The sequence below is a fragment of the Pisolithus orientalis genome (genome assembly GCF_024613125.1).
Source record: "Pisolithus orientalis strain OTSU chromosome Unknown F5J12scaffold_21, whole genome shotgun sequence".
NCBI classification, from domain to species: Eukaryota; Fungi; Basidiomycota; class Agaricomycetes; order Boletales; family Pisolithaceae; genus Pisolithus; species Pisolithus orientalis.
Genome location: NW_026260802.1, coordinates 586,834 through 602,448, shown reverse-complemented (window position 1 = coordinate 602,448; position 15,615 = coordinate 586,834). Strand labels below are relative to the sequence as shown.

Sequence of the window (15,615 nt, the reverse complement as noted above, 5' to 3'; positions counted from 1 at the left end):
ACCTGTAGATTTGTTTTATGGCTTCCCAGTGAGTCATGTTGGGTGCATTATTGAACTGCACAACTGTGGAGACAGCAAATGTGGGTGTGTTCCAACAGCAAGGTGCATAAGGGAGCCTACAGCAGCACAGTAGGGCACATTTTTCATGCATGCAGCTTCTTCAGCTGGCTGTGGAATTTCTCCATGAGAGTTTTATTCCAGGGTCCATCAGAATTGCAGCAGGCTTGCAGTTGGCAAGGTTATATTTCATCAGGATGGCCTCAATGTAGGACTGCTGGGATAGTGACATGGTGCAGGCTTCTCTGTTCTGTGTCACCTTCATCCCAAGTAGCCAACTGATGGGCCCTAGGTCAGAGATTTTGAAATGAGTGCTGATCTCCTGTTTAAATGAGCAAACTAATGATGGGGAACTGCCTCTTACAGTGCAGTTGTCAACATGGCTGGCAAGAATGAGAATTTCTGGTCCTATGTGACCATAGAATACTCCCCAGTCTGTGTGTGCCCTGGTGAGTCCAAGATCTGTGAGAGTGGCACATAGCTTCTGGTACCATCAAAGTGCACCTTGTTTCAAGCCATATAATGCAATGTTTAGTTTCCCAACTGGATGGGAAAAATTCCACCCTACAGGGTAGCCCTCAGGGAGCTCCATGTAGGTGTCTTCCCCATCTCTGAGTTTGCCATTTAAGAATGCCAAGTGGAAATTGAAGACATCAATGTCCCAGTTGTTGCATGCAGCAATTGCAAGTATAGTGTGAAGTGATGCAAGTCTTGCAACAGGAGCATAGGTTTCATCATAGTCAATGCCCTGTATCTGAGAGTAGCCCTTAGCAACTAGGTGGGCCTTGTACTTCTCAATCTCCCCAGTAGTGTTGCATTTGATCTTGAAGACCCATTTGCATCCTATGACATTTGCACCTTTTGGGCACTCAACAACATCCCAGGTGTGTGCCTTCCTCTAGGCTCTGTAATTCTGCATTTATGGCATTTTGCCACTTTGGCCAGTCAGCTCAGGATTTTGCCTCATGTACTGTTGATGGGTCCAGCCCTTCAGCTTCAGCCATCCCTGCCACCATAGCATACACAATGTTAGTGTCATCTTCATTGGCAACTAGTTCTTCATCAAATATGTAGGTAGCATTTTCTCAGGATTTCAGGCTTTTTGGGTTGCTATCACTCTCTTGGAGTTCTTTTACAAAGTCAAGAGGGATGTGTCCATCATGAGTGCCTTCCCCTGCATGTAGGCGCCTCATATAGTCTGATTCAAAGCACTGGTGAGTGGAATGACAAGGTTGAAGTGGAGGTGTTTCAAAATTCTCTCCAAGTGGGTCTGAAATGAGTCTCGGAATTTCCATAGTTGCTTTGGTGGGTCACTTGACTATCTGCAGGGCCTCAGAATTTCATTTTGAGGCTTTGGAATGTCCATTTGAGGCTTCAGAATTCTCCTGCTCCCCCTCAAGTGGCACACCATGTGGTATGGACACATCTCAGTGCTCAACAATGACACTTCATTCAATTCCAATTGCTCATGTGTCAGGCAAGTAGATGTGGTGGCCATCACTCTCAGGATCAAAACCTACTCAGTGTCCATCTCAGGCTTGCATGTCTAGCTTGGAGCCAGAGGTATCATGGACCTTGACATGACATCCCCAGACTGGGATTTTTGAGGGGTCAGGTGGTCTGTTGTAGAGCATTTCATAGGGAGTCTTGGTGCCTAGATGACAAGTTGATGAGTGGTTTTTGAGCCAAGTCACATGCATGATGGCCTCCCCCCAGAGGTTCTTGGGTAGGCCACTGGCATGAATCATCACACAGTACATGCTCAACAAGTGTTCTGTTGAGTCATTCTGCAACTCTGTTGTGTTCAGGGGTATCATGGACAGTTATGCATCATTCTGTGCCTCAGGATTTCAGATACTCCAAAAATTCCACACTAAGGTATTCTCCCCCATGATCTGAGCAAAGTCACTTGACTTTGGTGTTGAATTGCATGTTCAGCCATGCTTTGTAGGCCTTGTAGGATTTGAAGGTCTTGGCCTTTGTCTTCTGCAAAAATAGGGTGGTGTAATGAGTGTGGTCATCTGTGAATGATACATAGTATTGACTGTGGCCTGGGGTTTGGACTGGAGAAGGTCCCCAAAAGTCTGTGTGGACCTCATCACCAAGGTGTTCACAGTGGGGTGGGTCACACTCCTTCCCAATGGGCTTCCAAGTTGCTTTGGCATACTCACATGAATTGCATGCACCCATGGTGGAATGTGCTTCATCCAGCTTAATTCCAGTGATTGTGCCATCCTTGAGCATGCACCAGATGGCTTTGGGAGCAATGTGACCAAGCCTGATGTGTATCTCCTCCATGGTCAAGGATTCTGTGGCCTTAGCTAGGCCTGTGAAGGCACAATGAGCTCATTTGAGGCAGTAGAGGCCTTTTTGCATCAGAATTTTGGCTACTTTCTTTTTCCAAGCATCAAAAATTTGACAATGCTTGTCTCAGAATAATGCAGCATACCCAGTGACATCAAGTTTGCTAACAGAAATGAGCATAATTCCCATCTTGGGGGCATAGAGCACATCCTTGAGTTGAATGTGGGTTTGCACAGTGCCATTTGGGAGTGAGATTGCAAGGTCACCTTTCCCAATGGCATGGAAGGTGTGGTTGTCAGCAGTGGTGATAGGTTTAGGAATGATTGGCTTGTAGTTGAGGAATTTGCTGTGGTAGGAGGACATATGATGTGAAGCACCTGAGTTGAACAGGATGGTCTCTTCTGCAGAATTTAGGCTTTCACCAGTGAGCAGAGCATGATCAAAGGTGTTTGTATATGCATCTTCTTCATCAATAACAATATCCTGGGAGTTCAGAATTTCTTCCTCCACAATTTCTGTTAACCAATCATCATCCTGCAGGTGTGCTAGCCAGACTCCATCAGGTTCAGAGTCAGCTCTGGTCTGTGTGCTTGAGCTGGCTGTTGCACTGGCTGCAGTAGCTGCTTTTCCAGAGCCTTTTTCCTTCTTTTTCCCCTTTCCTTTGTTCTGGAACCACTTGGGTGCTTGCCCAGCTTTTCTGCCACCCTCTTCCCAGCATTGGTCTCATGCATGACCTTTCTTTCCACAATTTTCACAAGTAGACTTCTTTCCATCCTTCACTGAATAGGCTGTGTCTTCAGAATTTCCAGAGTTTCCAGAATTGCCTCTCTTCATCCACATTTGGCACCTATCATATTCATCAGAAATTACTTTGATTATAAAGTCCAGAGATAGGTCCTTTTGCATGACCAAGGCCAAAGACATCATAGCTGCAAGGTTGGAGTTGTACAAAGTGGGAAGTGAACTGAGGATGATGGCTGCAAAGTCATCATCTGTGATAGACTGTCCAAGTGCAGCAAGTTGTTTGCACAGTGTGTACATCTTGTCAAAGTGAGCACAGACATCACCTTTTCCTGAACAGCAAGATTCTTGGAGTTTTCTCTGAAGATTGATTGCAACAATGCAAGAGCAGTTTTGGAAAAGGTCAGTGAGGACACCCCACACACTCTTCACAGTCTCTTCCTTCAGGACTCAAAGGCACAATGATTCCGGGAGTGACACAGTGATCACTTGCTTGACATATCCATTGTCCTTTGCCCATTGCTGAAGTTTTTCTGGATATTCATTAACAAGTTTTTGCTCCATGGCTGTGGGCTTCCAGGAGGAGTCTTTCCCTGCTGAAGGGTCCTCTGGTTTTGCATCCAAGCCAGTCAGGTGCCCAATCAGCCCTTTCAAACTGACAGCCCATTCAACCCAAGCCTTGTAGTATAGCCAGTGTGAGTCAAAGTGAGGTTCAGTGGTGAAAACCAACCAAAACCAACACAAAAGACAATGAAAGCAAGTGGTGGTGTGCCTATGCGGTACCTAGATGGTAGAACCTGTTCTTTGGGAGGGTTTCTGCGAGCTGCAACACTCAGAGATGAGTGCTGAGGGTTGGGGGTGCTCCTGACAAAGAGGGAGCAAGAATGCGATAGAAAGCGATAGGGTAGACTGCTGTCAGCCTACAGAAGGATGGATGGTGACTTAATTCGATGTCCTAAGCTGTACTGAGCTCAGGGAGGGCTTGGAGCGAAGTATATGGATGATAGATGATGATAAGCAAAGTAGATGATAGCTAGACCCTTAATAAAGTCTCAACTATTGAAGCTGATGAATGATTTACTGAGAGATGATAAATTGCGAGCAAGAGGGGCTCTCTGATGTCTTTTTTATTTTTTTTATTTTTTTACCTAAGTACAGTGACTTATATACAGTACAGGGGCATTGCCTATGGAAAACAAGGTGCAAACACTTGGTAAGTGATTGGTAACTGATGAGTAAGGAATGTAAGCGATGGGTAATCGTCTTGGAAAGCATTGGTAAGCATTGGTAAGGATAAGTAAGCCAAAAAGTGAAGAATCAGTAAGCAAAGTCAAAAGATTGGTAAGTATTGGCAACAGGTGAGTCAAAGACAGTCAGAATGTCAAAGTATGAGTCAAGCAATGTCAGGAACCAAGAAAGCACACTGGAATCACATCAGGGGGAGGCTGTGCATGTCACATCTTGAAGAGATCGCTTCTAGGCCAAAGTGGGATGACAGAGAGGCAGCGCTGACCTGATGCCGATATAGTACATCCAAAAGCAGACAGGGTGAGTCAGATGTCAACAGGGGTCAAGCTTTGGGGGTCTGTGGGGTGACAGGAGCATAGGGGATCACAACTTTCCCCCCCAAACCATCCTCTCAGTGAAGCAAATAAAAACTTCATGAATGAGGCTCTGTTGGAAGAGAGGATGAAGGGGGAGCATCTTCTGCTGTATCTTGCAACAAGGAGGCAAGATGTGCATCATACTCATCATGGATGCGATCAGGGAGAGTGGAGAACAGTAGATTATACTGTAGCTGTCGCAATTTTGGAAGAACGACGGATGAGACTGGTATGAAGACATTGCAGGGGGCAGGGAGGAAGGATCCATATGCTTCTTGGACTGGAGAGACTGAAACAACCACATAAGACCTTTCCAAGCAAATGACAGACCTGAGGTGACCAAAGAACGTCCTCCTGGAGGTCATACTGACAAAAAGAACACACTGTCCAAGCTGGATGGGCTGAGAGGGGGCAGATGAGGGTGGGATGTACCAGGACGCTTCAGGATGGAAGCTGGTAGGAACTCCTGGTAGATATATGTAGCCATGGTCCCTAGCAAAGGGGACAAGTGAAATGACTGATGTGGAGGCAGCCATATCAGAAGAATTAGCAAAATGAGCGTCTTTTGGAGGGAGTGCTGTAGAAACATGTGGAGTGCACAAATCCTTTCCAATCTTGGAAGGTAGGATCGCAGTGGCTGAGCACTACAAGCGAGTGTGGGAATGGTTTTGGTGTCTGCAGAACTGGTGGAGATATGTCGAAAACTGGAATGCCATACACAGGCACTTAAGAATTTTATTGGCACTTAACTCACCTCCTCCTTTTTCTTTGGCACTGACAACTTGTTCTTGTGCAAGGGATGACTGCTGACATTGCTGGCTGTCCTTCTTCGCATGAGGGCTATGGTCTTCACCTCCATTCATCAGCTACATCCATGTCCACCTCACCAAACACCTTTGGTGTGTGACACCAGTTGCTTCTGTCTGCATTTAGGGTTGGGACTTGTAAGGAATGATCATCTTTTGCCATAGTGGGTAGTGTTGCTGTGTAATAACTCTTTGGAATTAGAGCATGAGAGTGGGGCTCATAACCTAACAAAGTTATGAGTATCTCAGTCTATGAACAAGTCACTGTATTGGTACCTAACAAAGTTATGAGTATCTACACTATGTCAGTACCAGGTAAATGAATGTAAGTATAGGTATGCTCACCTCAGTGTACAAAGAAGTCACTGAGGTGGAAAATAATGGTGTGGAAAATTTATAGTACTGTAATTAGTAAGTGTAGTGACATCAGAATTTAATTCTGAGGGTCGGGGAGAAATTCCGAGCCCTCTGGGCAAAACTCTGAGAGGCTACCATAATTCCAAAATGCATTCTCAACATCAAAAGTGGATGCTCACCCCAGAACCTTGAACTTGATGTGTCCATGCCAACATTTCAGTACAGAGGTCCTGTGGGCATGTTCCACACATCCCATGGGTGGTATTGATGACATGGGTACATTTCTTGTACTTGGCAACCAGTCTCCATCATAGTACTGAATGCTACTCCCAGATAACATCCTCATCTTGACTCCAAGTGTGTCAATGGCATCATTGCTCATTGCACTGTCCCTGCTGCTCTCACTGCCCAAGTTCCCTTCATCAATGGTCTCCTTTGGCTGTGATTTGATGTGCAGCAGGTACAGCTCATGTCTTGGCTGTCTTAGTGCTGGTAGGCCCTGTCTCCAGCCTCATCACACTCCCTTTGACATCTCCACTGACTGGCTGGGAAGTTTCAGTGCCTCCATGCACTTCTGGCTCTCTACTGTCATCAGGCAGGCTCTCGAGCATGCACCAATGTATGTAGAATTCTTGTGGTCTTGCCAGTGCATGGTTGTGCTCATTTCACAGTGTCTTGACCTCTTGCACTTCACTGGACCCCAATGTGTGCTGTTCAACAGGCCATAGTGCCAATTCCTTCCTTTGGGTGCACTCTTCTGGTGTGTACTGACACCTACAGGTCTCATTTGTTATTGGCAGTGTGCAACCCTGCTCAGTGTGCAGTCCTGTGCCTCCTGGTGTACTACCATGCACTCCCAGCCTGTCATGAGTGTCTCCATAGCCATACCAAGTTGCAGCCATGGGTAGCAATGCATCCTTGGTCCTGCATGAGCCAGTGTTGTGACCACTATTGCTGTCCCAGTCATTTTCAGCCTTTACTGACTGTGCTCCCACTTTCAGTGCATCTTTCCTGTTCCCAACTGTTCTGCTGCTGACCCTTGACACTTCCAGCATCTTCAGAATCATGTGCTGATGGCTCTTGCTACCAGCTGGCTTGTTTGTGTGATCTTGAGGATCCTTTCCACTGGTGTTTTGGCCATTTGCATAGCTGCTTGCATTACCACCACACTCCCCCTCAAGTGGTACTCATCCCTGCTCAGCTGGTGACTCCAGTACATAGTTTGTCATAGGGGGTTTAGATTGACTGTACTTTGTAGGTGTTTGTAGTAAATTCTTGGCAGTGTGTGCTTCCATTTGAAGAATTAGGTCTGGCACTGGCTTGATAGCCTTGCATTTGCATTGCTCAGCCATGACCTTGGGTTCAGCATGCCCATCTGACCCCTTGCAGCTTGTCTCCCCCACTGCATGCTGTTTAGCAGCTGTAGTGCCAACTCCCTCCCTCAGGTGTTAGGCTGGTGTCTGGGGACTGTTTGGCAGGTCCTGGGCACTTGTGTGTACCCCTCTCTCATGTGTGCAGTGACCAGGGTCACCTGTATGGTGCTGCAGCACATCTGTGCTGCCACCTGTGTCCTTCATGTTGCCAGTTGTCTGCAAGTCATTGGGAGTGTCTTGGGCACTTGCATGCACCTTTCTCTTGTGCATGCATTCTGGCCCATTTGATGTGTGGTGGACCTCTGTGTCCCCACCATCAGCTTCAAGGTTCATTGTCTTCTTGGCTGTGATATCCATGCTGTCAGCCTTGTCTGTGGCTTCCTTGCCCAGACTGCTCTCTGCAGCTCTCTCTTTGCTAACCTCTCTAGACATCTCACCCTCAACTTTGACTGATTTCACCCTTTTGAACTTGACTGGAGATGCACACTGACAAAGTGCATCTTTGGTGGACTTCAAAGTCTTCAATTCAACCTCTCCACCCTGCAACATGACTCACCAGGCCACCTCAACTGTAGCCTCAGTTTTTACTTTGTCACCACTTCTCACCTCATCATGACTGTTCCCCTCAAGTGTCACCTCCTTAGGTGGCTCACTTGACAGTTTGTCAGGCTTCACATGTGGTACAAGTGTCTCATCTTCTGGTTCTCATGCATTTTTGCACTCACCATTTGTTCCTATTGGTTCATCCTTGCCAATGCTTGACTGTTCAGCTGGTGCACTGACACATTTTACAGGGATGGAGATAGGATTTGGGTTGCCATAGGTAGTTGCTAGGTAGTTGAACATTTCACAGGCTGTCTCATAGTATTTGATGCATGAAAAGATGGAATCAGGCATGTTCCACATCAGAATAGAGTCCACAGTTCTACTAGACTTTGGCCATTCTTTTAGTTCATTGCTACCTGGCCTTGGTTTTGGCTTCATGCCAACCAATACTTGTTCCACATTTTGGATTTGCATAACCTCAAGTATCTTTGCACAATACTCTTTCCAATTCCATCTGTTCATCTTGAGCTCAGGGATGTAGATGAAGCCTTCCCTAGTTCAGTATCTCTTCACTGCCATTCCTCCTAGGTTCTGCCACTAGGTGGGGTTCATAACCTGAAGAAGTTTGTGGGGTTGCAGAGGGAAACCCAGAGAGGAATCTGTAGGGAACCTCAGTAGTCTGTCAAGCTACTGAGGGACTAGGTAAATTTTACTAGTGTATGGGTGTGCTCTAACAGCTTATGTAAGTGACATGATCACATGCCTAAGTCCAAGTATGGACAGGGGTCACTTCACTCCAACAATGTCCTCACTCACCCTCATCCACATAATTTGTTTCTTTGTCAGGCCAAGATCAGTTTATTGTATGACTTACCACATCCTTCATCTGTCACAACTCAACCAATCACCCTGCAACTGGGATATTGTCATATGTACCCCCCCTCCATCCATGGCAATGTCTTGGAAAGCTTTCAGGAGATAAACACTTCCTGCATTGAGTCTACTATACTGTTTCAAGTGAGAGAGTGCCCAAGGTGGATCAGGAGATCAACATATGGCATCAGGAAAATAACACATTGCTATTTTTGACTTTTTGGGAAGGAATCTACTATTGTTTCCCATGTCCTGCAGGCATGGCTGCACTGTTCTCACTTATTTTGGTCTTGTTCAAACCACCTAATTCATAGCTTTCAGTAGATACCACATATATTCAAATTGATGGAGGTTCCAAAGAGATATTGTGATTTTTCTTTCAGACAGTGTGCATCACACCAATGGCTCAATATCTCTGAATTTTCAGACATTTTCTAGTCTTCTTGGCTTAGTTATATCATCACTTAGTTGTCTCAATAGGTTCTGTTCTCTTTTCATTCTTCAAAATGCTGTATATGGTCAAAAAAAAAGTACAGATAGTAGATTCCTTCCCAAGAAGTCACAAATAGTCACAATAGTCACAAAATCACGGGCTTAAACCGGCTTGATAGTCGAGGTCAAAGTGATTCACTCGGAAAAGTATCCTCGATCCTGGTGATTGGTAGACATGTCAAACATCCGCAACGCATCCTCACTCTCACTCGCCTATGTCGTCTTTGTCAGGCAGAGATCGGCTTGTTACGCGACTTACCCTACGCTTCGTCCGTCGCAACTGAACCCATCATCCCAGACGACTGAGACATCGTCGTATGTGCTCTCACTACGTCTATCAGTGTTTTGAAGATCGTCCTCTCATTGAAACTGCCAATCTCTCTCCATCCCTCCACTAAGAGCGATGTTGCACTACTCATGACAGACACAAAAGTGAGGGTAGCTCTCAAGACACATCAACATGGAATGGCAGTCACACGCGAAGTACCTTCAAACGGCGAATCAAAGCAATCAAAACTGCCAGAGACGGTTCTGCGTTTATTGCCGCCACGTTTACTCGAGGACGTTTTGCCCCCAGACAAGGAATACACTGGGACCGTACAATGATGAGGCAGGCTATACAGCGCTCTGCAAGCAGAGCATTTGAGTTGCGCGGACGCAGTACATCGGAGGCGAGTGCTACGGCGGTGGGATGAAGTGTTAGCAGTGTCGACTTAACGATCAGGTGACACCATTGATGGAAGACTTTACCAAACCCCAGCAAGTTTCGACCTAGGTGTGCCGCTTTCAAGGTCGGACACCGAGTGGGCATATATTGGGGATGCAGGTGCATCTTGCTTTTTGACCCCTATATGTGTGCGTTTTCTCCACAACGCCTTTGCAGGACTCGAAGAAGCGAAACGTATCCTTCGCGAGGCGGTGGAATAGCCGACAGAATACGCGTCTTCGTTCAAGCAAGCACCGATACCGGAAATTCTCCTGTACGGATATCCAGCTTGTGACAAGGTACATCTGCCGTTTGCAAAGAAGTCGACTTAATTCTGTCAGTATCAAAGGTCTCGAGTCACCGAATAAGTATATCGGTACGAGCGAGAAGTCGGTACGCCTGCTTGTATCGGGTGTTGGTACATTCTCACGTGAGTTTACAGGTTCGGGATGTATTTGATAGTGTCTGCGGCAACAAGGTCAGAGATTTCCTTGCGTCCAAGCGAAGGAATCCAATGGGCAATTGGTCATCCGGGTCTCACCGATGCTGCGCCGCTGCGATCCGGTCGCTTGGACAAGTCTGTTGTGCAACATGCCCGATTGTAACATGTACAATATGCAATTTTATAATTGGCATTAGCGATATCCCGAAAGTGACGGAGGGGTTTTCCAGCACAAATCTTCAAGCGCTCGCGTACATGCCGCAATCGATGCATCGCCGACCCTAAGAAGGTCTGGTTGGGTGGATCAGGCGAGCAGAAGACGCTATCGCGAGCGGACGAGTTTCAGATGCAGGAACAGGTAAGTTGGACAGACGATTTGGATATGAGCCTAGTTGTTGACATGTGCAAAGTTGTTTGCACCTTCAGCAGATTAGGGCTTGTTGTGGACAAGGGTAAAACTACTGTTGAAGCTGAAAAGGTCGGCCAAGCTCCCTTGTCGTAGATCTATTGCAAGCGATTGTCTTGTTCATACAATTTCGGAAAAATCACACGGTATGAAATTACTCGGGAGGACTTCTCGGGGTTGCTTAAGACGGCTCGTCCGTCTGTTCCCCGCCCTGAGATGGACACGTTGAGGTTACGCCGCATGTGAGTATCGTTTTTCCCTATTTAGTTGAATGTGGGGTATAATGACGGAGATAACCCAGAGATGAGACCATTGCGTCTAATCGCAGTCGGAAGTTGAACAAAAAGTTGTTCCCATCACCTGCTAGTAATACTTCAGGCGAAGGTAGTGGCGTCGGCACACGGGTGACGCTGGGGTGATTGATCGATGATGGCAAGGCATTGATCAACGCGACAGTTCTGGCCCGTGTATGTACTAATAAATTCGGACACGTGACAATGCGGAATTCCGTCTACTGTTCTGGTAGACGCCCTATCATTTCTACATGGCACAATGCCAGTTTTGAAAAGGGATGATAAGATATCGATATGTATCTTCGGTGGACGCCTGCCCACGATGCAGCCGCGATGCGTACACGAGGCTGTATGTACAGTGATAGCCGGCACATCGTTCCTTACTGCTGCAGGTGTGGGTGGTGCCAACTCTTTCTGGGGTCTTCCAAACTGGGACCCCGGGAGGCGGTGTTCAAGGGTTTATTAACAACCAACACGAACGCATCCTCATTGCACGGTATACCGACTCGTCTAAACGGGATTTTTTTTTGGTTTTATTTTTTCCACGAAGTAGTGCGGCCATGGGTAAGTCATCCAAGAGACATGCAAAACATACAGCTAAAGCGGGTACTACACAAAGTGCGTTGTTTTTTTCTTTGTTTTGTTTTCATGTTCTCTTTCTTGGTGGCTGTCAGCCTGCCACGGTGCGGTGAATGTATTGATGATTGATCTTATAACTACTTATTAGTGAGGACGCGTATGATGACGAGGTCGAAAGGCCGGGTCAGTACCCACGTTCACTTGGATCGCATCTCAGTTGTGGCTCACGTTTCCCCTTCCCACATATACAACTACGTATCATACAATACGCACACACCGCACCCACACAACACGTACTTAACGGGGATGAACACAAACACAGGCACCTTCCGATCCTGAACAGAATACCCAGCAACTGACGGGACAACTCCGTTCGTTGGGGTTATACGCCGCGCCCACGCTTGGAGATGGCAACTGCCTTTTTCGCGCGTTAAGCGATCAATTGTACGGCTCTCCGTCCCACCATATGCAGCTTCGCCGCGATATCTGTGATTGGATTGAACATCATCGACAGCGGTACGAGCCGTTTTGTGAGGATGAGAGAGGGTTGAATGTACATTTGGAGTGTATGAGACAGCAAGGTATGATAGTGTCTCCCGCCCTTCTCCGCCCCCACCACACGTTTTTGATATACAAATATTGGGCCGTGTGTGTGTAGGGACGTATGGTGGCCATCTCGAACTATCGGCTTTTGCACATTTTGCAAGGCGGAATGTCAAGGTGATCCAGCCGGGACTGGTTTACGTGATCGAATGGAACGCAGGGGGCGTCGACGAAGCCGATACGTCGGCACGCGGATTGGTGGGTGCAGACGAAGCCAGCGATGCACGAGAGAAGAGACGACTACGGAGGCAACAGAAACGCGGGGAAACGTGCGTAGAGGCTGTGCAAGAAGAGTCACCAGAGGATACTCTTTACGTGGCGTAGGTGTCGTGTGCACTGGGTGGCGTCTACTAAGCGCCTCCTCTTTCGATCATGCAGGTATCACGATTGGGAACATTTTTCGTCGGTGCGGAATTTGCGAGGGCCACATGCGGGTCTTCCGCATGTATGCGAGTTGTCTGAAGATGTTGCACCGCCTTCGCCGCTGTCGACCCCTACCAAGAGAAAAGTGACCTCGCGAGTCACATCGAAGCCGGCGTCCAAAGCGAGTGTTTCGAAAAGTGTTAAGAGAAGCAGCGTGAAGGTGAAGGCGAAAGAAGTTACTGTGCCGGCTAGCCCTGCACTGATACCACTGCCTAATTCTCGTTCGCCGTCCCCGGATGCTTCAGATTGTTTGACGCAGGCCGAGGCAGATCCGACACCGCCGATTCCTGTAGCCGTGCGCCCCGAGCTGATGCCTCCAGGCTCTGCGCCACTTCGAGTTCATCGTTCGCCCAAGCGATCGTTCGATGAATCATCTGGATCGTCTCTCTCCGACGTCGTTGCAAAACGCACGCGGAGCTCACTCTCAAGAGCGGACGACTACAAACGCCATGACGCTATCGAAGTGGAGGACCCGGCGGAAGAGTCGACCCCTGAGCTGTCTGCTCCTGGTTCGTCGAATTCTTCGCCATTATCTTCACCAGCGTCTTCTCCCCGACCTACGACACCGTCCCCTCCAGAACCCGTGGAGAAACGGATCACGCGAAGAGAACGCAAAGCGCTCGGACTTCCCAAGCCGAGGTCGGTATTAATGGCGAAGAGGGCATCTGCAACGGGTGCGGGAGTGATCGTCATTCCTGGGGGGCGGTGCAGCAAGAAGAGTGGAGGAAACAGTAAACCTGTGACGGTGGTGCGCGTGATGGGGGATGATGAAGAGGGGAGCATACAAGATGAGGAATGGCAACGGAACGGGACGGGACGATTGGACATTCGCGGGTTTCGAGAACTCAGGATATAGCTCACCACCGACTGCCCTTTCCCTCTCTTTCACGACCTTTTACGATCCCTGTCACGATCCCCCTCCCTCATCACCCCATGGACCCCTCATCAATCACCCATTCAGACCTCATTGGCATGCGGATACTATTCCAATATACCCGCAAATGTTTGGCATACATATATATCATCATCATAACCCATCTGGTATGTGGTGCACAACTTATCCATGACGGGTGTAACGGGGCTTTTCTTTTCTTTTCTTTTTGACAAGTGTTTCATTTCATATGTATACTATATTTTTTTCTGTAGTGTTCCGCATCCTCCTGTTGCATCTACTATTTGGACGGTATGTATCGCACGGTAGAGTTGTATTGTGTATGGGATACAGGAATCAAGTGACGAGTAATCAGGGGCTTGATTACATGTTAGGGGTTCTACCAGTGATCCAACCTGCAGGTCGCATTATACTTCACTGGGACGGAATGATTATCGACCCGCCGTCCATCAAGATAAGCTTGTGGGTCGCAACCCTGTAGAGTCTGGTCGGGAGCTGAGCGATCTCCACCCCCTCCCTTGTTCACGAGCATCGACCGTCATGCCTCTTTCCTCCATCCGTAACACTCTTGACGGTGCCACTCACAAGAAGCTGGACAAAAGAGTGAATAAGACTATTTTGGAGGTTTGGGGCGAAAATCCCTTCGGAACATTCGGTTTTGTGACCCTTCTTCAACTCATCGCAGAGTGCTCGCATGGCATTCTGGATCCCAAGTACCAATCAATTACCGCAGCAGCGGTGCTTGTGAGGCATCCCGAGCTGGGTGCTATGCTTCATGCTGCTTAGGAGCGCCGATCTTACTGCGATATTCGAAACCTAGGTCAGCTTGATCTCCTTCGTTTTCTGCGCTAACTCGTTCTCCAGAAATTCTTCAAGCACCTAAATCGTTGGCTACGTACGCGGACATGCTACGAGGTTCTTACAGTTTCTACTCTATGTCCGTTGGCTTACTAGTCATAACCCTCCAAGGGTCTGTCTGTCAAAATGATGAATGTATTGCATAAGGCATTCATCTCCCAATATCGCGGGAAGGCTGCGGATGCCTTTGGCGAATACCTAGCGAGGAGTGACAGAAAATTCTGTGATAGAACTGCGCGTGGCCCTCTCAAGTACTATGGCAAATTCAGTTCTATCGTCCAAAGCTGTGGAACCGGCAAGTCACGCCTGCTGTTTGAAGTGCGTCATTCGTCATCCTTTCCATGTAACGTTTTGTTTACCCGATTCAGCTTTACACGAAGGGTATTTTAGTTCTTTATATGAACCTTCGACTATCTGATGATATAACTGGCTTTCCAGCTCGGGATGATGCACCAGCTGCTGTACTGGTGGATAGTGATGATGATGATGTCGATTATGGTGATCGGTGCCGCATATTCTTTGCGGCTATTTTCGATGTCGTCTGTGAATATGTATCTGCTAGGTTAGCCTCCGGGAGCTCGAAAGATGCTGTGCTCGAAGAGTGGAATGAGTCGATCTGCGATTTGCGAATTTGCGTTCTGACTATCGCAAGCAATTCTTCGAGACATTTCATACCACATACATGATGGCACCGCAAGGTGTGACTTCCGACGCATTTATCAATTTCTCTCACTGGGTACCTATGAATGAACATATCTCTGTCCCCAGAGAATGGTGACGACCAGTTACCGTAGGCCTTATTAGCTTTAATATCCTCTTGTCTCTAGAGTTGATGACATGTACAAGTGCGGATGAGTGGTTGCTACGTTACGTCACTGTGACAGCAACCAACCGCTCGTAGGTAAAGTGATACCCATTTACTTTAAGAATTGCCCTTGGAAAACTGATCACTCTGGTTTTTCTCAGATCTTCATATTGGATCGGGTCGGGAGCAGTTCCCACCGGAATGACCTAGATAACATCACTCGCGATCATGACTCCATCAATTGCAACTCATCTCTACCGTTGGTCAATTCGGGCTTGAAGGAATCTGCTGTGGAAGCAAAGTTCCCCGGCAAGAAGTCTCACGGAGCCGAGTTTAGGAGTCCATGCCTTCGCATTTACGCCGCTTGCAATTAATAGCCAGACTTTCCCTTCTTATCTGAATCCAAGCAGCTTCCTGTCGACACTTCAGAACATCAGTAGCCCACGAGGACTTTC

General features: G+C 47.6%; 4 protein-coding genes across 4 annotated transcripts; 3 read left to right on the top strand and 1 right to left on the bottom strand.

Annotated features, from left to right (window-relative positions):
* Positions 1-6,932: 6,932 nt before the first annotated feature.
* Positions 6,933-8,310, bottom strand: F5J12DRAFT_783926 (uncharacterized protein; the record flags this gene model as incomplete). Its single annotated transcript, XM_051742947.1, has 5 exons — positions 6,933-7,077; positions 7,121-7,278; positions 7,369-7,782; positions 7,849-7,946; positions 7,968-8,310. 5 exons carry the CDS (start codon positions 8,308-8,310, stop codon positions 6,933-6,935), a joined length of 1,158 nt encoding a protein of 385 aa, XP_051598673.1.
* Positions 8,311-9,328: 1,018 nt separating this feature from the next.
* On the top strand, positions 9,329-9,759 carry F5J12DRAFT_894231 (uncharacterized protein; the record flags this gene model as incomplete). The annotated part of the gene is made up of 2 exons (XM_051747723.1): positions 9,329-9,468; positions 9,495-9,759. 2 exons carry the CDS (start codon positions 9,329-9,331, stop codon positions 9,757-9,759), a joined length of 405 nt encoding a protein of 134 aa, XP_051598672.1.
* A 134-nt stretch (positions 9,760-9,893) lies between these two features.
* F5J12DRAFT_216876 (uncharacterized protein) lies at positions 9,894-10,830 on the top strand. The gene is made up of 5 exons (XM_051738456.1): positions 9,894-9,979; positions 10,037-10,158; positions 10,201-10,252; positions 10,302-10,659; positions 10,712-10,830. Exons 1-4 carry the CDS (start codon positions 9,974-9,976, stop codon positions 10,584-10,586), a joined length of 465 nt encoding a protein of 154 aa, XP_051598671.1. The 5' UTR covers positions 9,894-9,973; the 3' UTR covers positions 10,587-10,659; positions 10,712-10,830.
* A 457-nt stretch (positions 10,831-11,287) lies between these two features.
* On the top strand, positions 11,288-13,881 carry F5J12DRAFT_841232 (uncharacterized protein). Its single transcript, XM_051746125.1, has 5 exons — positions 11,288-11,564; positions 11,620-11,762; positions 11,902-12,160; positions 12,238-12,502; positions 12,561-13,881. The coding sequence occupies exons 2-5, from the start codon at positions 11,739-11,741 to the stop codon at positions 13,459-13,461; spliced, it is 1,449 nt and encodes a 482-aa protein (XP_051598670.1). The 5' UTR covers positions 11,288-11,564; positions 11,620-11,738; the 3' UTR covers positions 13,462-13,881.
* The last annotated feature ends 1,734 nt before the right edge of the window (positions 13,882-15,615 follow it).

What these genes read in the sequence shown, in the direction of transcription:
- F5J12DRAFT_216876 (XM_051738456.1), top strand. An exon ending in GATATCCAGCTTGTGACAAG is followed by an intron (nt 10,159 to 10,200) that starts GTACATCTGCCG and finishes TAATTCTGTCAG; the next exon opens with TATCAAAGGTCTCGAGTCAC. An exon ending in TCGGTACGAGCGAGAAGTCG is followed by an intron (nt 10,253 to 10,301) that starts GTACGCCTGCTT and finishes GTGAGTTTACAG; the next exon opens with GTTCGGGATGTATTTGATAG.
- F5J12DRAFT_841232 (XM_051746125.1), top strand. Translation starts at nt 11,739, where the DNA reads ATGATGACGAGGTCGAAAGGCCGG. An exon ending in TGACGAGGTCGAAAGGCCGG is followed by an intron (nt 11,763 to 11,901) that starts GTCAGTACCCAC and finishes ACACAAACACAG; the next exon opens with GCACCTTCCGATCCTGAACA. An exon ending in GAGGATACTCTTTACGTGGC is followed by an intron (nt 12,503 to 12,560) that starts GTAGGTGTCGTG and finishes TCGATCATGCAG; the next exon opens with GTATCACGATTGGGAACATT.